Here is a 22292-nt window from a genome sequence, read left to right as displayed (position 1 = left end):
TGGTGAGAGGTTGTTCCAATGAGGTGACACTGGATACAGAGTTTGCTCCAAACACTTGCAACCTGCATAAAGCTCAATCTGTCTTCTAAATGCAGTAAGCAAGCGCTTCTAACCTTGGAAAGTGAAGATCTATGGAATGGGAGCTTTTATAGACCATTTGCAACTGTCAAGTTAGTAAATCGTCCCATTGCTGACACAACACCCGACCTCCTTAACTGACGTGATCCCCGAGCAGCGGGGAAGCCGTTGGCGAACTTTAAAAATCTAACGGTGAGCTTAAAATTAGACTCAATTGCCCCTCAACAATGCATTTAATGATCTAAATTGCCTCCCCCGCCACTTGGTGTCGGGTCTGTTCAGCGCTGACAGGCCCGACAACTGGGAGACTCGCATGGAAGCAGCTTGACAACGGGTTCCCTACTCGCTGTCAATCTTTTCTATTTTGACAGCTGACCCGCCTCCGATCCCGCCCTCTCAGCGCTGGTAAAATTCCAGCCTAATTGTTCCAATATTTTGGAAAGGTTTGTGTATTGGTAACAAGGGAGCATAAATTTACGAATAGTACCAGAGGCAAAATAGAGGGTAAAATATTGTTTTCACAAAAATAATTACTAAAATATGAAACACATTACCACAAATGGCTATTGAAGCTGAAGTTATTCACAACTCTCAAGAGGGAATTAGAGGAGTAGTTTTATGAATTGGCACTCTCATCGCAGAGTTCTGCCCTTCGAGAGCTAATTTTGGGGAAAAATTGAGGGAAATGTGTGCTCGAATTCGCACTATGTTCTGAAATTAAACACCCTTATCTTGACCCCCCTATACTTGCAAACCTGTCCCATCACCAACCTCCCTTTCTGGCAGTGTGCCAGAGTTTTGTTGTGGGTCCAAGAGGCGTGATGTAAATTAAAGATTTCCTGGCCCTATTTCGAGCAACCTCCAACAGTCCCTTTAAGGACCGTTGCTTAGGCTGCACAACGCCAGCTACAACTACATGCGTGCCTGTATCCAGCATGTGGTCTGCTTGCCCGTTTACAGGTTTGTCTGACAATTGCATCAGACAAGCCTTGGGCATCAATGGGGCAGCTGAGGTGCCCGCCGATTTTCAACTGCCAGCTGCCTATTTTTCAGATGGGAAACAAGCAACCATGAGTTGCCAATCTTTCCCCATTTAGAATCTCTCCAATCAGATTTTCACTCCTGCCACAGCACTGAAACTGCCTTAAAGTTACTAATGATATCCTCAGCATCCATGACCATGGTGCACTATCCCTCGTCGACCTTTCTGCAGCCTTTGACATGGTCGATAAAGCCATCCTCCCTCTAATCCTCTCCTCCACAGTCCAGCTCGGTGGAACTGCCCTTACTTGGTTTCATTCTTACCTATCCAACCGTAGTCAGAGCATCTCCAGCAATGGCTTCTCTTCTCATCCCTCCAACGTTACCTCTAGAGTTCCCTAAAGATCTATCTTTGGCTCACTCTTCTTCACATACATGCTGTCCCTTGATGATATCACCCAAAGATCTGGAGCCGACTTCCACACGTACACTGATGACACCAGATCTACCTCTCCATCATGTCTCTCAACTCCTCCACTGACTCTCTGCTTATCTGACATCCAGTCTTTGATGAGGCACAATTTCCTCCAGTTAACCATTGAGAAGACCGAAACCATCATCTTCATCCTCCACCAGAACTCTGTATCTTTGCCATTGATTCCATCCCCCTCCCCAGCCACTGTCTCAGGTTAAACCAAAATGTTCGCAACCTTGGCATCATATCTGACCCCAAACTCAGCATCAAGCCCATAGCATCTCCATCATGAAGATCTTCTTCCACCTCCATAACATCACTCGCCTTAGTTTGTCTGCTACTGAAACCCTCACCCATCCCTTTGTTACCTCCCATCCTCCACCCTCCATAAGCCAAAGCTTATCCAATATTCTGCCACCTGTATCCTTACACCAAGTTCCACTATTCACACTGCTGACCTACATTGGCTCCTAAAAAGATTTGCATTTATATAGCGCCTTTCATGACCTCAGGACATCCCAAAGCGCTTTACAGCCAATGAAGTACTTTTGAAGTGTAGTCACTGTTGTAATGTAGAAAATGCGGCAGCCAATTTGCGCATAGCAAGTTCCTACAAACAGCAATGTGTTAATGACCAGATAATCTGTTTTTAGTGATGTTAAGTGAAGGAATAAATATTGGCCAGGACACCGGGGATAACATAAATAGTGCCATGGGATCTTTTATGTCCACCTGAGAGAGCAAACCCCAGTGTCCCCAAGTTAAAAGTTTCATCCTTGTATTTAAATCCCATCATGGCTTCAGCTCTCCCTATCTGTGTAACCTCCTTCAGCCTACTCCCCATGACCCCTCACCCTCAGAATGCATTGTTCCTCTGACTCTGTCCTCTTATGCATTCTCCCTCCCTTCACTCCACCATTAATGTCTATGCCTTCAGGCATCAAAGTCCAACACTCTCGAATTCCCTCCTTAAATCTCCATCTCCCTCTCCTCCTTAATACTCCTTAAAACCCACCTCTTTGACCAAACTTTTGGTCATCCCTCTCCTTCTTTGCCTCAGCATCCATTTTTGTCTATTTACAAGTCTGTGATGCACCTTGGGACTTTTTTTCTACATTAAAGGTAAAATATAATTGTAAATTGTTGCTGTTTGTTGAAGTGCTCCAGTCGGATGAAGCACTGCACCAGGAGTAAACATTTGTAAGATTACCCCTTAAATACTTGAAGAAGAAAAATATTAAAGGGTACATGAAAAGTGAGGGGAAATTGAGCTAGACTAAGTAGCTCCAATGTGGAGCTAGTTCTGACTCAGATATGATGGCCAGAATGGCTTCTTTTTGTGCTGAATTTTGTGTGCTTCTTTGATGTGGAAGGATACATATGAAAAAGAGATGTACACATGGGAATGAGTGGCTAGGGAATCAAAGAATAATAGACACAAAATGATACACAGAGCAAAAGCAAGCTTGGACATGGTAGAGAAAAAGAGTGGTAAAAAGAGTGACAGCTGATGAGAGGAATAAAGAATGTGAGAGAGCAGGATGGAAACTTAAAATAAGAGTGAGCAGAGAGGAAAAAGAGAGTGAGACAAATAAAGAGACACATACATGCTGGGTATTCTGCAGCGAGTGCCTCACCTCCCAACACCCCAAAGCCTTTCCGCCATCTACGTGTGATGGAATACTCTCCACTTGCCTGGATGAGTGCAGCTCCAACAACACTCAAGAAGCTCGACACCATCCAGTACACAGCAGCCCGCTTGATTGGCAGCCCATCCACCACCATAAACATTCACTCCCTCCACCACTGGCACACCGTGGCTGCAGTGTGTACCATCTACAAGATGCACTGCAGCAACTCGCCAAGGCTTCTTCAACAGCACCTCCCAAATTCACAGCCTCTACCACCTAGAAGGACAAGTGTAGCAGGTGCATGGGAACGCCATCACCTCCACATTCCTCTCCAAGTCACATACCATCCTGCCTTGGAAATATATCGCCATTCCTTCATCGTCTCTGGGTCAAAATCCTGGAACTCCCTCCCTAACAGCACTGTGGGAGTACCTTCACCAAACGGACTGCAGCGGTTTAAGGCGGCGGCTCACCACCACCTTCTCAAGGGCAATTAGGGATGGGCAATAAATGCTGCCCTTGCCAGCGATGCCCACATCCCATGAACGAATAAAAAAATGCACATAAAGAGAGATACACACATGACCAGATAGAGAAATTCACAAAAATGACAGAGAGAAAAGGTAGATACTGCACATGCACATAAAAACAAAGAAAGATATCTAAAATGCAAAAGAGGAATCTCACACACAGACATACACATTCAGACAGAATGGACAGAAACAGAGAGAGCAGTGGGAAGTTGGAGAAACGAGCAAATGAATGAGAGAGAAAAAAATTGCATCTAGAGGCAGCAAATGCTATTTTTCCTTCTTATAATCATATATTCTTTCTTTGGTTAACAACATGAGACACAATATGATTTGGGATTTTCTATGATCACCAACAGTCAAATAAAAAAATCAATAAGGAAATATTTCCTAAGAAAATTAACCTATTAGACAACACTTTGGTTTCCATCCAAGTAACCTTAGAGAACCAGGGCACAATATCCACCAGTTTAATGAAGGCCTTCCATACCACTGGGCACTTAAGAGTGCACTCTGCACCATTCAGTCCTCATTCACACTCCAAAGGTTTTTTTTATTTCTGACAGTGTTTTTAGTTATACTAAAGGAACAATCTTCTTTGCCCTCCCAATCATCTTGGTCTCAGTTGTGCTTCCCCTTAAAGGGACTTGACACATGAATAGAGTTCCTAGCAGGATCTGACTGACAACAAAATACAGATCATGGGGGTAATTTTAACTTCTATCGCTGGACGATAAATAGGTGATAGGGAATTTTATACCCCACCCAATTATCTTTTCAATTGACTTCAATGGAAAAGAAAATTGATGGGGTGTAACGTAGGCAGCTGATTGGATTTTCCCCATTTTTGGCCTAGCAATAAAAGTTGAAATTACCCCCCATGTTTCTGAAATTAACCAACCTATAGGACAAGACTTTGGTTTGTGCCAGGATAATCTTAGAAATTCTCAAAGTCAGCCTGGTCATCAGACGTCTTCCCTGACCTATGAGATAGACTTAGCCTGGCTCATACTATCGCTACCCTAAATATATAAATGTTGAACTACATCTTACCTGAGTTAAGACCATTACCACCTTGATTTTGTGATAGTTCTCCTCAACAGGGGAGCAATTGTTTAGTTTCTGCCAGTATTGACCTTCTGCGAATCCTAGCAATTAATATGACTAGTAATGTTGCTTACAAGCCAGAATATTTGCCAAAATTTCAGTACTCTCTTGGTCACTTTGGCATACCAGAGCACCATGTCAACCAATACTTAACAGCCTTCTGCAAATAGTGGCTGTTTTGCTCAGTTAAATCATCAATTTTATACTATTATTATTCAAACTTATTTCCAATAAGCCTACACTCCCCCATTTTGCAGTGTTTCCAGGAAATAATTGTCTACGGTTCCTGGAATCTTAAATACTACTTCATTTTAACTAGAAATCAAATCAGAATGAAATAGTAAATTAACTGTGAAAGACAAAAAGTGAATGAGGTATTTAGAGAAAAGATGCATAATGCATAACAATATAAACTGAGTTGTGCTTTCAGTTTTTATACAGATCGTGTTTAAACTTTGAGCCAAAATTCCATAAGATTCCTTGTTTTCCAATTTTGTCAATTTTATCTGACAAATTCTGATTTAGTTATTCAAATCGGGGTCCTACTCCGGGTGTAGGTCCCTGATGTGAAACTGGACAGTAACTAGGCGCAGCTTGCACTAGTTCTTCTAGAGTGGCTTAATGGAGGCCATTGAAAAAGGCCCAGAAAAAGTGGATTTTTTTTGTATTTTGTGTGATCAGCCTGGCTCCACAAAAACAACAGCCCTCTCAGCATCTCAGCTGGTCAAAATTGCTGCAGTTGGCACAGACGAGTTGCTTCCACTGGTCTGCTTGGCACCTGCAGATCACCAATTAGGTGCAGATTAGGCCCAGTGCTGAATTTGGTACCGGCCTCACTCCGGCACAGACCATTTTGGACACAAGGACAATTTCTACCCCACTGTTTTTGAGAGAACTGAAAAACCAAAATAGCTCCAAGAAACCACTCAAGTAGGATTCTCTGGATCTCATAAAATACATTTACAAAAACTTTTGGGAATGAACACAAAGTCTTAAAAAGACATATATAAACCTAGAAATTGGCAATATCACAGTGAACATTTGGCACATTTGTATGACAATTTTTAACAGGGCCCTAAACCCATTTAAAATAAATCAATCAGTTAAAGTAATAGACAGAGAAATGTTATGTGAATGTGTTAAGTTCCTCCACTAACATCACCAAAGATTATTTCTGAGCTTAACATGTCATCTGTTTTCTTCACTTTATGAGCCTGTAATAGGGAAGGAATGGTCACCATTACTTGCCTCTTTAATTTTGTCCAGTTCATTTTGTAAAGCCTGTTTGGTAATTTCAGCTTCAATTAACTGCTGACGTAAGGTTTCATTTTCTTCCTCCGTTTTGGTTCGTTTCTCTTCTACATTTTCTAATTCGTGGTGCAGGCGGACAGACACGTCTTTGGCAACCTGTAAGTGGTGACAACAGTAAATGGCATCATCGTAACATCATCATCACAAAAAAAAATTAAAAATAGGAACAACTGCTTTAAAATGCATGCAAATTGCTTAAGAGTCCGTTGTGTCAAAGGTGCCGAAATTATATTTATTTTTGATAACTTTAGCGACCTCGTGCCATGTCATAGATTGAAAGTAAGTTGACCTTGAGGTCTTGCTCCAGACTTCTCAGGAGCTCGTTGTCCATCTCGCCGGTTTGGGCGAACCTCATCCTTTTCCTCTCGGTCTTCCGCAGGCGATACTGCAGAATCCGGCAGTTCTTGTTGGCCCGTTCCAGCTCCCGGCGGAGGTCCTGTAGCTGGCAGGCGTCCTCCTCGTAGAAACTATCCCTCATTTCGTCCATTTCGTTTCGCATCTCCTCGATCTCGGTCTGACAAAACAAAGCCTCCTTTTTTTAAAGAATTGAATAGTAAAATCAAAACAAAAAAATAACAAGAAAACCAAAAACACTCTTCCAAATCTGCGACAGGCGTTTCCCAACACAATGGCCATACTGAGCGGCAGGCTTTGCAAATTGTCAACATCACCTCCTCGGCGACCATTGCAGCTTCAGGCCCAGAGGGAATGAAGCCTGATTCCCCCCCAGATCCTGTGGTGGTTTTTTGTTCTATGTTGTTGCATTCTATACATTAATGCCCCCCGCCCCCATCTCCTCGCAAAGACCCCCATCCCCCAAAACCTCTGCATGCAGTCTGACAGATGCGGACCCTACCTTGAGGCCCAGGTTTTCCGAGCGCAGTTTCTCGATCTCATTTTGCAGGCTTTTTTCTTGCTCGGTCATTGTCTCCATGTTGGATTCGCCCGCCGCCCTTTCCCTCTCCGGCTCTGGCTCCGGTGCCTGCGCCGCTGCACTTTTCGTGTGCATTCCAGCAGCATGGGACAGCGCCTTGCCGACGCTCAGCGGCACCGGCACCGAGCCCGAGCCGTCAATCTGAAGCCCGGCACGTTCTGGATCTTGGGCTGGCGGCTCGCCGTTTGCACCCGCCTCTCCGCCTCCGCCCGTCTGCTGCTCGCTTTGTTTCCCCCGCGGCGCTTTTGACGTACCGTCTGCTTTGTCGGGAGTGCACGGTGCACGGCCACTTTTACCAAGGGTCAAATCACAATTCTTCCTTTGGGCAAAATGGCAGCTTTCCCCCTCCACTTTCCTGATGGCATCAGGCGCGGCGGTGTCCTTTTCAGCACCGGCGGGGCGGACAGCTGCCGCCGCTTTGCTCGGCTTTTCTTTGACGTTTGCCGCTCCCTGGCTGGAAATCCGACTGGGGTGGTAGCCCTGCTTTAATGCGTTAGCTTTGGCACCCAGCGAAGTCTTTACGGCGGGTCTTGAGTTAATTTCCCGGAATCTGGCCGGCGAAGAGGCTCGCTGCTGTTTTTTATTGTGAGAATGCTGTCGGTTTTCAGCAGCGCCACTGGCTGGGTTCATGGTGTTATTGTCATCGAAACGCGATTCTCATACCACTCCATGCATACCACTTAGATTGTTATCCACTTCCGGGCTGCAGGATAACAAAACAGACCCCTGTAATTACAGAATAACAGCAACGCTTACTATATCATGTGTGAGTGTATTCCTTGCAAACTGTTTCAAGGGAAAATGTAGCCAGAGGAATTTGAATAGACATACATTGGATTAGCATCTTTTTCAAGGTGTAAATCTCGGAGATGGCGACAACAGACCAGTTAGTAACTATGTTCTTAATTTAAATGCGATTTTTAAACTGCACCATAATGCAAGACATCGGGAATCGTTTGGGTTACATATATAAGGCATTATTATACATAAATTTTCATCGCTTCACAGGTGCACTGAAGCTAGGAAGTAATGTGGAAACCCAATTAATTCTGCATCATTTTGGTGTCTTTTTTTAATAAGTTATACCTAAATCTATCAAGAAATTAATATATGCAAACAGCATGAAAAGGTCACGATATAGCTTTATTGAATCAAGTTACAAGAAAAGCAGAGACAAATAAAACCTTTCACTTATGAAAGTTTATCAAAGTCTGTGTAGACAAAGATCATTGAATAGGATCGTATGGTCTGGAGTCCAAATTAAACTGATGTCTTATAATATGTCCAGTTGCCCCTTGCAGGAATTAATGACTAGGTGAACTTGTGTTTCACCATTAGCTCTTTACATTTCCATACCACGAGATTATGGAATTAAAATGCATAAATCTTGGATTTTCAAACTGAAGTTCCTGGACCATGGGGGTGGGTCCTTGAGGTCATCAGATTTCTTCCATCCACCATCACATTTCTGTGTTTGTTGACTTACGAGCACAGTATTCCTGTCACTATATATTCATTACATTTTCTTCAATAATAGCATTGTTTTCTTTTGGCTGGGTGACGATGTCTTTTGGAAGTTCGGATAGCAGGCCCCCAGGCACGTGCCATTATTTGCAGGGAGTCACCTGAAGTGTGGCAGTATTTCTAGGTGGTCACTGAGAGTATACTGTTTTTACCACAGGTCACCAGTAACATTTGATATTTGCAGCAATACCAACTAATGTTTTGATATTTGCAGAGGGTTGCCACGAGCATGTCAACAGCTGCAGAAGTTTATTGTTGATAGTTGCAGGAATACATCTACATAGCAAAGTTTAGAAACCATTGCATTCACTTAACTCATGATTTATTTTCTATACTTAATCAAAACCAGTCAGCCATTTTTGTTCCCGTCTGACAATACTGACCACAGTATACTAACTCTGATCTAACCATTGCCTTGTGCAAAATTATCATACCCCCTTTGCTCTGGTACTCTATGCCTTTGTTTATAAAGGCTATTTGGGCTATTCCAAGTCCATATCATCAATAGAGAACAAAAGTGGACCCAGCACTGACCTCTCAGATACAACACTTCCATCCCTTCTTTAATCCAAGCAACACCCATTTACCTGGACGCTTTCCTGTTTGTCAACCAACTTTCTATCCATGCTGCACATTTGCTCATAAACCATATGCCTGAATTTTTGTAACAATACAGCTCATCAAATACATTCTGAAAATCTGGATATATTGCATCTACTGATTTCACTTTATTTTTTTTTAATTCATCCCTAATTGCCCTTATTTAATATCTCTGCCATATCTTCATCTTCTACAACTAGATTTCCCTCCTCATCACAAAGACACTTTACCTCTTCTATTATTTCTGTAATGGAATAATAAATATTTCACAACTATTAACTATCTTGAGACAGATCACTGAATAATAAGTCTTTTTTTCAGTGACAAAAATAACTTTACACAAGTGTTTTTGGCTTCTATTTCTTCTAGAAGAATTTATTTAAATTGCCACCTTGTAGATAACCCAATGTTGATGTACCAATATACTGGAGCACAGTACTAAAGACTCATACCAACAGCACACAGTCTTATCCCTGAGTTATGTATGAGAGGGTCTGAAGACATGAGAAATTCTCTCATATACAGGACTGAGTAAAATAGCCCAGATCACTATGATATAACTCCTATTGGCTGGTTGTAGAGCACCATTTTTGATCATCTGGAGCAGGGTACCTGAGATCTCAATTCTGCGAAAATGCAAGGTGCCCAGAAGGGGAGAAATTAAAGTAAGAAAGAAATTTAGAAAAATTCAACAGTTTTGAATATGAGTTTATAAAACAGCAAAATCTAATCATATATAATTTAATGTTTAAATAATTTTGCCTGTCCTCATCACATAGAAAGAAATTGTATTTACATATCAACTTTCATGTCCTCAGGATGTCCCAAAACACTGAAGTACTTTAGAAGTGTAGTCACTGTTGTAACATTGGCATGCAAGAAGTTTAGCAACATTAAGTATGTGAGCAAGACAGCAAATTTAAGTAACTGAAGAATTTATAGGGTAAATTCCCCAATATATCACTCCTAGTGGGGAGGCATGCTCAAAGGGGCCATGGGTCAGAGAATCAGCACTACAGTGTTGCAGCCCCATCTCTGACCCATACCCCCTTTCAGCGCGGCTCCCCACAAGCAGTGCAGGATTGGTGAATTTTCCCATTGTGTAAAGTTAGAAATCAATCTATTCAAGCAGTTATGGCATGCAAAAATGCTACAGAAAACTAGTCCTGCATGGTGTCCAGGATGAACTGTACCACTTTGATGAGCAAAGTTGAGGTTTAAAAGCAATTTTCATGCATCAGGTCATTGAAAGAAATGTACTTGCATTAGCTCTGTTTTTCCTTCCTTGTCCTTGTGTCCAAGATAAAATCGTGAACTTTTTTCCCAGGACAGCACAACTAATCAAATCTGAATAAAATACAATTATAAATCTTACATCTTGAAACTACACTAACTTCCCTCCATCTTTGAATGCATCTAAAATAAATATATCAATTTGAGAGTTATACGGGAAGAGTTATACAGAGTTATGGAACTTGCTAATTATTTCAGTATATGCTCTACTCTGATCTATCTAATTGGCACAGTAATTCTGTAGTGATGTTTGTGATTTTATCTATAGTGTCATCTCTGGTGTCACAAAAATGAATAATCACACTTAAAAATTCTATGTGATACAGCAATCATGAGGGTTCTCCATACCCTAACCTCTATTAAAGTATGTAAATGATAACATTATCCAATACCTACATTTCTTCACGACTTATAATTGAATAAATTATAAACAAATTCCAGCTGGCTGGAATGTCACATGGTGTTCTGCAAAGGGCCTTCCACTATGCTGGAACTCATATAGCTCATGAGGAAACTCTTGAGACTTGGGTTGAAAACTGTTGGCAGGCATTAACTGGAGGCCAGGTATGAGAACATGCACTGTATATCCAAAGTTTCATACCTACCATGCTTGTGTTGCAGAAAGGCAAGCAGATGCTGCTGAAGCTCCATACCACCAACTGGTAGAACCACCATTTAATGGAGCATGATATGTGCCCGAAAAGATAACAGCAATGCACTCACATATTTTATGGCAAGTTGTGCTGCTCACTCTGCTGCTTAGAAGAAATTCTTTGTACCTACTGTCTGCTTAGCGAGAGTGCAAACCCATGTTTATCATGTGTCTAATGACCGGCTAGTGACTATCTACCTTGGGGTGGGAGAGGTGTAGGCAATTTTCTTTGGGGTTGTGGTATCTCCAGAATGACAAGCCTGGTAACAAAAGATTGAAACCAAGACACCATCTGTGGCAGACCTGATAGTCTGATATCTGAGCCACGTACGTCCATAGTACTCCAAGGCACTATTGGTGACTGACTAACCAGTCTAACTTACTAATAGGAATTGAAGGAACAGTCACTGCAGGTTGGGATTCTTCCCACTCAGCTCCAGAACCCTGCAAGCCAATGCCCTAATGGATTTGGATACATGCTGGGAATCCTACCAATGTTCTGTGCTGGTAGCCTGTGGTTCAGTTGGCTATGCATACTTGGGGTTGCCTAAACTTTTACTTTAGCCAACCTGCATCAAGGCCTTTGGACATGGGTAAGTGGGGTGCATTTGTATGGACAGAGGCAGAGACAGAGTATGCACTCACATCAGGCAAACAGAAATTCTACCCATGTGGAATTCTCGGTAGTTTGGTTTGCAGACTCTTAAGCATGGCAACGGGTTTTCGCACATTCCAGAAAAAACACACAAATTATTAAATCTCATTATTAAACTGTTGTCCTGATCCCCAGTGACATCCATTGTATCTCTCTGTTGGGCTGTAGCTCTTCCTCCCTCCGCACCAGAAAGGACATCACTGCATACCAGCCAACATTCCTCCCTTCCTGTTCGTGGGCCACCTCAACACACACTATCCTTGCTGCCTACAGCTACCCCTACCTACTCACAATCCCGACAGCCTCCATTCCTATCAGTCTGTTAAACCGCTGTGACACAGAAGCAATCTCCTTTGGGCATCCCTGCATAAATGTAGTCAGATAATATGGCTATACAGTCTGACATTACTAAACTACTCAGGCTGGTGATCCACCTACTTAAGTCATTATTCAGTACAGATCTTTTGAAAAAGATGTTCCAGAGACATCAAATCATCCCAACAACCATGTTATCAGAGAATGAGGAGTGGATATTTTGGGTGTTACAGTTTAAATGGCATGAAATATCTTGGCTCAAGATACAAAAGAGGTTACCCATTTCTCAGGAATCATTTTTATAAATTGTGAGCTTGCTGTTCAGAACACAAATGCCACATGAATTGTGCTGAAGTAACCATCTTGTCTCCCGGCCCTGAAAAGGGGTGCGGCGCGGTGGGCGGAGACATAGGGGCAAATATTTAGACAGAGAATAATAAAAAGTAGACCCTAGATTACGTGAACATTTTAATTCCTCCTGCTGATGCAGCTTTAACGATAAAAAAAATCAACTGGAAAATGTCCTTCATTTCCTAAAACTGCAGAAATGATTTCCTCTTTGACGTCCTGCTGTCACAGGGGACATAACGCGGCGTCTCTGCAGACGCTATTGTGCGAAGTGCTGTGCCAGCCAAATTTCAACACTCGGGAGAACCCGCAAAAGGCGAGATCGTAAAGCTATTAAAACCGACCGTGGATACATTAACAAGTAATATTAATGAAGAATTCAGCCGTGGAAAAATAACAAGTGATTCTTCGTTGAGTAACGGCAATAAATCTGTAAGAACAGTCAAAGGGAAGTAGAAGTTTTATTGGCATAATCTGAAGATGCTTTTTTTTTCTTTGCGAAGATGCACCATTGAGTCTAGTAAATGAGCCTCCTGGCTTGGCAAGCGGAAGGTCTTAGGAAGAAGGGACTCACCGTTTTCGGTTACAGCTGCTGGAAGAGCTACCATGGCTGAGTTCGGCTGGCTGCTTTACTTGCGTCTTCCCCCCCCCGGCAGACTATTGCCCTGATAGAAAGATAGACACTCAGAGAGGGAGGGACTTCCACTGACTGACTGACTACTCGCTCCAAGAGGCGGGCCTATTTACGCCACTTTCGATCAGCCCGACATTTGCTGCGACCTTGCAGGAAGTGACTCGCAATATATAGTGCAGGGACATGTCTTTGTTTCCCCTCCCACATCACCTTCCCTTTTCTGAGACTAATGTATGTCCTTATTTGTGTTCTTTAAAGGGGCACTGCCCTAATGAAAAAGTAGTAACGCTTGGAAAAAGAAAAAAGACTTGCATTTATATAGCGCCTTTCACGACCTCAGGACGTCCCAAAGAGCTTTATAGCCAATGAAGTACTTTTTGAAGTGTAGTCATTACTGTAATGTTGGAAATGTGACAGCCAATTTGTGCAAACAACAATGTGATGATGACCAGATAATTTTTATTAGTGATGTTGATTGAGGGATAAATATTGGCCAGGACCCCAGGAATAACTCCCCTGCTCTTCTTTGAAATAGTGCCATGGAATCTTTTAAGTTTACCAGAGAGAGCAGACTCAGTTTAACGTCTCCTCCGAAAGACGACACCTCAAACAGTGCAGCACTCCCTCAGTACTGCACTGGAGTGCCAGCCTAGGTTTTTGTGTTCAATCTCTGGAGTGGGACTTGAACACAACCTTCTGACTCAGAGGCAAGGGTGCTACCAACTGAGCCACGACCGAACAAGGCAATTGACACAATAATGCACTTCAGTGCTGAAGTACATCATTATGTCACTTGCATTTGATGTCATTGTCACAAAACTGACAGTGTTACAAATTCGACTCTTCCACAAATATCTACTTGGGTTCAGTGGTGTCAGCCACTCCCTTAAGCGCGGTAGCATTGTGGGCTTTCAGCAGCAGAATTGTATACCACTACAATGTGTAAGAACATAAAAAATAGGAGCAGGAGTAGGCCATAATTCCCCTCGAGCCTGCTCTACCATTCAATAAGATCATGGCTGAACTTCTACCTCAACTCCACTTTCCCACCCTATCCCCATAGCCCTTGATTCCCTTAGTGCCCAAGAATCTATCGATCTTAGTTTTGAATATACTCAATGACTAAGCATCCACAGTCCTCTGAGGTAGAGAATTTTAAAGATTCACAACCCTCTGAGTGAAGACATTTCTCCTCATCTCAGTCCTAAATGACTGACCCTTTGTCAAGAGACTATGACCCCCCAGTTCTAGACTCTCCAGCCAGGTGAAACAACCTCTTAGCATCTACCCTGTCAAGCCCACCAAGAATTTCATACAATATTAGCCTTTATTGCAAGGGGTTTGGAGTGTAAGAGTAAGGAAGTCTGAAATTATATAGGGCTTTGGTGAGACCACACCTGGAGTACTGTGTGCAGTTTTGGTCTCCTTACCTAAGGAAGGATATACTTGCCTTAATGGGGTGTAACGAAGGTTCACTAGATTCCTGGGATAGGAGGGCTGTCCTATGAGGAGAGGTTGAGTAGAATGGGCCTATATTCTCTAGAGTTTAGATGAATGAGAGGTGATCGTAGCAAATATAACTCCACTCTTCAAGAAAGGAGGGAGAGAGAAAACGGGGAGCTACAGACCAATTAGCCTGATGTTAGTAGTAGGTAAAATGCTAGAATCTACTATTACGGATGTGGTAACAGGGCACTTAGCAAATAATAATAGGATTGGGCAGTCAACACGAATTTATGAAAGGCAAATTGTGTTTGACGAATCTGTTAAGGAACCAGTTGTTGTGGTGTATTTAGATTTTCAAAAGGCATTTGATAAGGTACTACACAAGAGGCTATTAAACAAAATTAGGGCTCATGGGATTGGGGGTAATATACTAGCATGGATTGAGGATTGGCTAACGGACATAAAACAGAGAGTAGGAATAAACGGGTCATTTTTGGGTTGACAGGCTGTAACTAGTGGTGTACCGCAAAGATCAGTGCTTGGGCCTCAGCTATTCACAATCTACACCAATGATTTGGATGAGGGGATCAAATGTAATATAGCCAAGTTTGCTGATGATACAAAGCTCGGTGGGAATATAAGTTGTGAGGAGGATGCAAAGAGGCTTCAAGGGGATATCGACAAGCTAAGTGAGTGGGCAAGAACATGGCAAATGGAATATAACGTGGAGAAATGTGAAGTTATCCACTTTGGTAGGAAAAATAGAAAAGCAGAGTATTTTTTAAATGGTGAGAGATTGGGAAATGTTGGTTCAGAGGGACCTGGGTGTCCTTGTACGCGAATCACTGAAAATTAACATGCAGGTACAGCAAGCAATTAGGAAAGAAAATGGTATGTTGGCCTTTATTACAAGAGGATTTGAGTATAAGAGTAAAGACGTCTTACTGCAATTATAGAGGGCCCTGGTGAGAACACACCTGGAGTATTGTGTACAGTTTTGGTCTCCTTACCTAAGGAAGGATATACTTGCCATAGAGAGAGTGCAACAAAGGTTCACCAGACTGATTCCTGGGATGGGGTGATTGTCCTATGAGGAGAGATTGGGTAGACTAGGCCTATATTCTCTAGAGTTTAGAAGAATGAGAGGTGATCTCATTGAAACACACAAAATTCTTACAGGGCTTGACAGGGTAGATGCAGGGAGGATGTTTCCCCTGGCTGGGGAGTCTAGAACCAGGGGTCACAGTCTCAGAATAAGGGGTCAGCCATTTAGGACTGAGATGCAGTGAAATTTCTTCACTCAGAGAGTGGTGAATCTTTGGAATTCTCTGTCCCAGAGGGCTGTGGGGGCTCAGTTGTTGAGTATATTCAAGACAGAGATCGATAGATTTTTAGATGATAAGGGAATCAAGGGATATGGGGATTGTGCAAGAAAGTGGAGTTGAGGTAGAAGATCAGCCATGATCTTATTGAATGATGGAGCAGGTTTGAAGGGCCAAATGGTCTACTCCTGCTCCTATTTCTTATGTTCTTATTGTTCAGCCAATTCGATTCACTCCACGTGACATTAACAAACAACAGACTAAACTGGACACAGCAAAGGCTATGGCCTAGAAATTCAGTTGGTTGCGCCAGCCGGTAGCGCCTTAGGAGGAGTAGATGTCGGGCGCTAGGCGGCTAGCGGCCGGGCGCAGCGCGATCTCTGCCTCGCCCCAACTTCACTCAAGATTTAGCGGCGGCGCAAAGTCTTTGCACGCGCTCAGCTGCGCGCGCAGATCATGACGTCATTTCCTCGTGCAACGCCCTTTGTGCGCCCCAAACCGGAAATTCAGTCGCGACGCCCCATTGTGTGCCTGGCGCCCCTAGCGACTGTTAGAGTGGAACGGTGCTCAGTCGATGCGGGGCGCGGGGGGCGCAAATTAAAGGGCACTCCTCCTGCACAATAAAAGGCTGCCATTTCGCAGCACTCCTTCTTGAGAGATGGATCTTTGCAGCGAGACCAAGGTAGAGAGCTTTCTGCTTTGGCCCAACACTCGGACAGGTACTTGTGGCTTCAGGCCACAGCTTTCCACTTGTCTTTGTCTTCATTGACATCTCATTGTTTGCCAGCATATTATGGGGGCTGCAATGGGTGTAAACACTGGCTTTCTCAATTACATCCAAAGGGCTCACAGACGCCGTGAGAGAGTGGCAGCCCTGGCTAGACGGAGAGGGGGCAACAGGCGTCGGGAAAGGAGGCCTTACCCACCCAGGGTATACCGCCAGCAGTTCTCCTATCTCAACATGTCTGACGAGCAGTGTGTTCGGAGGCTGCGATTCCGAAGGGAGGTGGTCACAGAGATCTGCCACCTGCTTGGCGGTGATCTGCAGCCACAGCTGAGGAGCAGGACGTCTCTGTCGGTGGCAGTGAAGGTGACGGTGGCTCTCACCTTCTATGCCACCGGCTCCTTCCAATCCGCTACTTGGGACATTTCCAACATCTCCCAGTTCGCCGTGCATTGCTGCATCCGCCAGGTGACCAATGCCCTTTTCAAAAGGAGGCGTCAGTTCATCTCCTTCTCCATGGCCCTTGCCAAGCAGCAACAGCGTGCAATGGGCTTTGCAGCATTCACGGGCTTCCCCATGGTGCAGGGCGCCATTGACTGCACGCATGTGGCTTTGCGGGCACCTCTGGAGAATGCCGAAGATTACCGCAACCGGAAGGGCTACCATTCGCTGAACGTCCAGCTGGTGTGTGACCACAGGCAGCTCATCCTAGCTGTCAATGCCCGCTTTCCAGGCAGCAGCCATGATGCCTTCATCCTGCGACAGACTTCTGTGGCATACATGTTCCAGGCCCAGCCTCACCCACGAGGATGGCTTATCGGGGACAAAGGCTATCCTTTGTGTACCTGGCTGATGACCCCGCTCCGTGCGCCCAGCACCCCTGCTGAAGAGGGATACAACGATAGCCATCAAGCGACCAGGAACATCATCGAACAAACAATCGGCATCCTGAAGCAACGGTTCTGCTGTCTGGATCGTTCCGGTGGAGCCCTACAATATTCGCCGGAGCGAGTCTCCCATTTCGTGGTCGTTTGCTGCATGCTGCACAACCTGGCTATCCGCAGGACTCAGCCACTGCCACCAGACATTGGAGGACCACCTGAGGAGGAGGAGGAGGAGGAGGAGGACCAGCACAGGAGGGAGGCAGAAAGTGCAAGGGCCGCCCGTCGCCGGCTTATTGAACGTCGGTTCTAGGCCCCCTCTCAGGGAATGGCTTGTGCCAATGTCAGCAGATGAATGTAGCCGCTCCACAAGCCCTCAGCCGAGCAGGGCAACCAGGACTTAATCAAAAAACCATGCACAGTGCAATTTAACAACAATAATTTATTGCAAACCTCTGCCCTTCCCACATTACATCCTCATGTGGAGAAGCCCCCTCCAAAAACACAAAACTACCAGTCTCGGCCTTACAAAAAGAAAGAAAGACACCAGTCTCGGCCTTACAAAAACACAACTACACCAGTCTCGGCCTTACAAAAAGCACCAGGCATTTGTGCATACCTTCTACTTTTTGCCCTGCGAGGGCGATGCCTTTCGCATCCTTGCCTGGCCCCTGCCCACCCTGCAGCTCCTCCTCAATGGGAGCCCAGTGGCTGCAGCAAGGCTGGGGGAAGGCTGCTGAGGGGCAGATGGCGAGACGGCAGATGCCCTTGGGGGGTCGGCCTGCACCAGCTCTGGCCTTGGAGTGGTCGGCTGCTGACTGCTCCAACTCTGGCTGGGCGGCAGCAGTCTGTCCAGCGGCTCGTGGCAGCTGCAATGGTGGAGTGGCAGTGTCGGCTGCAGGAATGGTGCCAACCTGGCAGATCACAGGTGCTCGCTGGTCGCCTGAGACATTGGCACTCGCACGGGCCAGCACTGCAGCATGCGCAGCAAACAGCTGAAGAACAGACTGCTGGGCTGCTGCTGTGCGGCGAGTGCCCTGGCGATGCCTGGCTGATCCAGCGAGGGTGGCAGCAGTTAGTGCCCATGTGGCCCTGGTCTGTGTCCGCATGACAACAGCCAGTGAATGGACGGCACGACTGAGCACTTGGCTCGACGCCGCCTGTGCTGCCGCGAAGTCCTGTAGACTCCTGGCCTGTGCTGCACTGAATTGATCCAGACTCCTGGCCTGTGCTGCTCCAAATTGCTGCACACTCCTTGACAAAGACTCAATGGAGTCAGGCATCCTTGCCACTGCAGCCATGAGCTCATTGTGCCTGCGCTCAGCCTGGACGGCCATTTCCTCCAGGAGTCGCACCTCCTCTGCGCTGACCGTCGCAGGACTGGAGGCCGCACTCACCCTCTGGGGAGAAGTCCGCCGAGCTTCCCCACCCCTCCCGCGTTGCTGCAGGCCGCTGGGCCCCGGAGCTTCACTCTCCTCCGACCCTTCCCCCCGGCTCCCCTCCAGGGAAGACGTGTCCCCTACATCGCCATGGGCTGGCGCGGCTGAGGGTGGCACTGATGGGCCGGCTTCCTCTTCCTCCTCCTCGTATTCCGAAGCGCTGACAGTGGCAGCTTGAGGGCCCGCCTCCTCACCTGGCGATTCACCATCTGAAAGCAGGAAGGCACAAGAGTAGCTTTAGAGTGAGGACAGGGCGGCAGCGAGGGAGGCATGAGTGGTGCCATTCACTGCATTGGTCGGACAGTGGCAAAGGATGCTGATCTGAGGCGCAAGTGTAATGAGAGAGGTCAAAAAGGTGATGCCCTTACCATTGGTGCCCAGAACAGGGTCGGCATCTCCACTGGTGACGGGGCCAATCAGCCGGCCTGCCATAATGCGCTCCACACGCTGGTCGAGGTCGGAGAGCTCTTTGACGTCAGGACGGCCTCCCCCGGTCTCAGTTTGTTTCCGCCGGTTGTGCGCCACCTTCGCCTGCAAGAGAAAGGACGGCCTCTAAGTACAGTGTGAAGCCCTGATCCTGTCTGCAATGCCTCCCATGGTCGAATAGCTTGTACAGTGTGAAGCCCTGATCCTGTCTGCAATGCCTCCCATGGTCGAATAGCTTGTACAGTGTGAAGCCCTGATCCTGTCTGCAATGCCTCCCATGGTCGAATAGCTTGTACAGTGTGAAGCCCTGATCTTGTCTGCAATGCCTCCCATGGTGGACTGGCCCTGACAGTGTGAAGCCCTGATCTTGTCTGCAATGCCTCCCATGGTCGAATAGCTTGTACAGTGTGTAACGTGCTGAATGTGCAAGTGATTTTCATGACAGTCCCATAGCTGCTGGATGAGGGCTGGCCATTAGGGCTTTCAGGCCCCTTTGCCCATAAAGTGAGGTGCACATGCAGGGATGAGGAGGACACTGGAAAGGGTACTCACCCTGACAACCCGAGTGAGGTCGTTGAACTTCTTCCGGCATTGCACAGGAGTCCTGTGTGGTAAACCACTTTTATCGTTCACTATCGTTACACTATGGTTATCACTGTTTATATCGTTACACTATGGTTATCACTGTTTACACTGTTGTATCACTACACAAGGTCACCTCTTGCCACGCTGTTATACCTGGGCTGACCACAGCTGACTCCGCCCATGGCTCCGCCTGCTTGCCCAGGTATAAAGGTGGTCGACTGGCTGGTATTCCTCCTTGTTGGATCCGATCACCCACGAGGGTGGGCTCTGCTATTTAGCCAATAAAAACCTATAGTTACTAACTTAACTCGTCGCCTTTCATGAACTGAATTGATAGGTATATCAATTTTATTGGCTAAATTTTGAAATGTCTACAACGGAACAGCCAAACGACCAGTCAGACGTACAGCCCCAGCCAAACAGCCATCTACAACAGCCGCAGCAGCCGGCCTGGCTACGAGCCCTCCGGCCACCGTACCTGGATCTAAACCCACAGGCTGCGAATTCAGCCCTCGACTTCGAACACTGGCTGAGCTGCTTCGAAGCCTACCTGGGAGAATCCGGCGTGCCTCCAGCATCCAAACTAAGAGTTCTGACCGCTCAGGTGAGCCCTAAAGTATTTGCACTCATCCGGGACATTGCCACATACGAGGACGCCCTCAACCTGCTAAAAGAACAGTATCGGAGCCCTGTAAACTCAATGTACGCCAGGCATCTCCTAAGATCCCGCTCGCAACAGCCAGGAGAGTCAGTTGATGATTTCTTACGGGCGCTGCAAATACTCGGCAGGGACTGTGACTTTAAAGCCGTAACAGCTGCAGAACATACAGATGGAAACATCCGAGATGTCTTCGTGAAAGGCCTTCGGTCAGACTACTCACGGCAAAGACTGCTGGAATCAAAGGACCTCGACCTGAAAACAGCTGCTATCCTCGCTCGCTCCTTGGAAGTGGCCCATCGGGACCTCGAGGCGTACTCCAGGTACTGTGCTGCGCGACCCTGCGACTCGGGCCCGACCCCGGCCGCAATACCCCTCGCACCGCCGCCTCCGGGACCTACCACAGCGTCGGTGTCCCGGAACCGATCGGGACCGCCACCCCCGGTACCAGCTGCGACATCGGAGCCCCGCGATCGGGCCGTCGGCTGCTTCTTCTGTGGCCAGGCGAAACACCCGAAGGCGCGCTGCCCTGCAAGAAACGCGACCTGCTCTGACTGCCACAAGAAAGGCCACTTCGCGAAGGCCTGCAGGGGGAAAGCCACAGACGCCAGCAGTGCCTCATGCGAGTTGTGGGGACGGCCATCTTTCATCAAGGCCACAGATGCCAGTATCCCCTCGTGTGAGTCGTGGGGGCGGCCATCTTTGATCAAGGCCACCGACGCCGGCAGTGCCTCATGTGAGTTGTGGGGGCGGCCATCTTCTCCGCCATTTTATTCAACGTCGTGGGCGCCGCCATTTTGTTCACGACACTCGACCGCCACCTTGTCTCCAGACCTGACCACCGCCTCACCCGCAGACTACAGCAGCTCGCTCAGCCATACACTAGCCTCCGTCACACTTGACCAAGCTCGCCCGCATCACCTGTCCAAGTCCATGATGGACATCAAAGTAAACGGCCACGCCACGACCTGCCTGTTCGACAGCGGAAGCACGGAGAGTTTCATCCATCCAGACACGGTGAGCCACTACTCCCTCACTGTCCGGCCAACGCGCAACCGGATCTCGATGGCGTCGAGGTCCCATTCTACAGACATCAGCGGCTACTGTGTTGTGACCCTGTCGGTTAGGGGCATGGAGTATAAAAATTTTAAACTTCTCGTCCTGCCCCAGCTCTGCGCTGCCGTCCTACTAGGGCTGGATTTCCAATCCCACCTTCAAAGTGTCACTTTGGCATACGGTGGACCCCTCCCCCCCACTCACAGTCTACAACCAGCAGCTTTTAAACCGCCCACCGCGTACCACCTGCGGCCTATCCACCCTCAAGGTCCCGCCCCCCCTCCCTGTTCGCTAACCTCACCCGCGACTGTAAACCCGTCGCTACCAAGAGCAGGCGGTACAGCGCCGGGGACAGAGCTTTTATTAGCTCCGAGGTGCAGCGACTCCTGAAGGAGGGCATCATTGAGGGAAGCAACAGCCCCTGGCGTGCCCAGGTCGTAGTTGTTAAGACCGGCGATAAACACCGCCTGGTCATCGACTACAGCCAAACCATAAACCGGTACACCCAGCTGGACGCATACCCCCTTCCCCGCATATCTGATATGGTCAATCAGATTGCACAGTACCGGGTATTCTCTACCATCGACCTTAAGTCGGCCTATCACCAACTCCCTATCCGCCCTGAGGACCGCCAGTATACCGCCTTCGAGGCGAATGGCCGCCTCTACCACTTCCTTAGGGTTCCCT

The 22292-nt window shown here is 46.7% G+C and overlaps 1 protein-coding gene across 4 annotated transcripts in view; it reads right to left on the bottom strand.

Annotated features, from left to right (window-relative positions):
* mtcl3 (MTCL family member 3) overlaps positions 1-7763 on the bottom strand; it is a 66743-nt gene extending 58980 nt beyond the window's left edge. For 3 of the 4 annotated variants that reach the window (XR_015079545.1, XM_085997176.1, XM_085997177.1), the window contains exons 1-3: positions 6970-7761; positions 6403-6627; positions 6051-6209 (exon numbers count right to left, since the gene is read on the bottom strand). Coding sequence is in view for 3 of the 4 variants with exons in the window: in XM_085997176.1 (XP_085853302.1) it covers positions 6051-6209; positions 6403-6627; positions 6970-7677 (1092 nt within the window). In the remaining variant the exon portion in view is untranslated. Of the gene's footprint in view, positions 1-6050; positions 6210-6402; positions 6628-6969 lie in introns of all 4 variants that reach the window. The other variant, XM_085997178.1, reaches the window with a different exon arrangement.
* Positions 7764-22292: the final 14529 nt, after the last annotated feature.

The sequence above is a fragment of the Somniosus microcephalus genome, chromosome 9 (genome assembly GCF_052327205.1).
Source record: "Somniosus microcephalus isolate GS21.2 chromosome 9, FLI_Smic_1.0, whole genome shotgun sequence".
Classification (NCBI taxonomy): Eukaryota; Metazoa; Chordata; class Chondrichthyes; order Squaliformes; family Somniosidae; genus Somniosus; species Somniosus microcephalus.
Note: the sequence above shows the minus strand (reverse complement) of the source record. Positions and strands in the feature narration are given on the sequence as shown.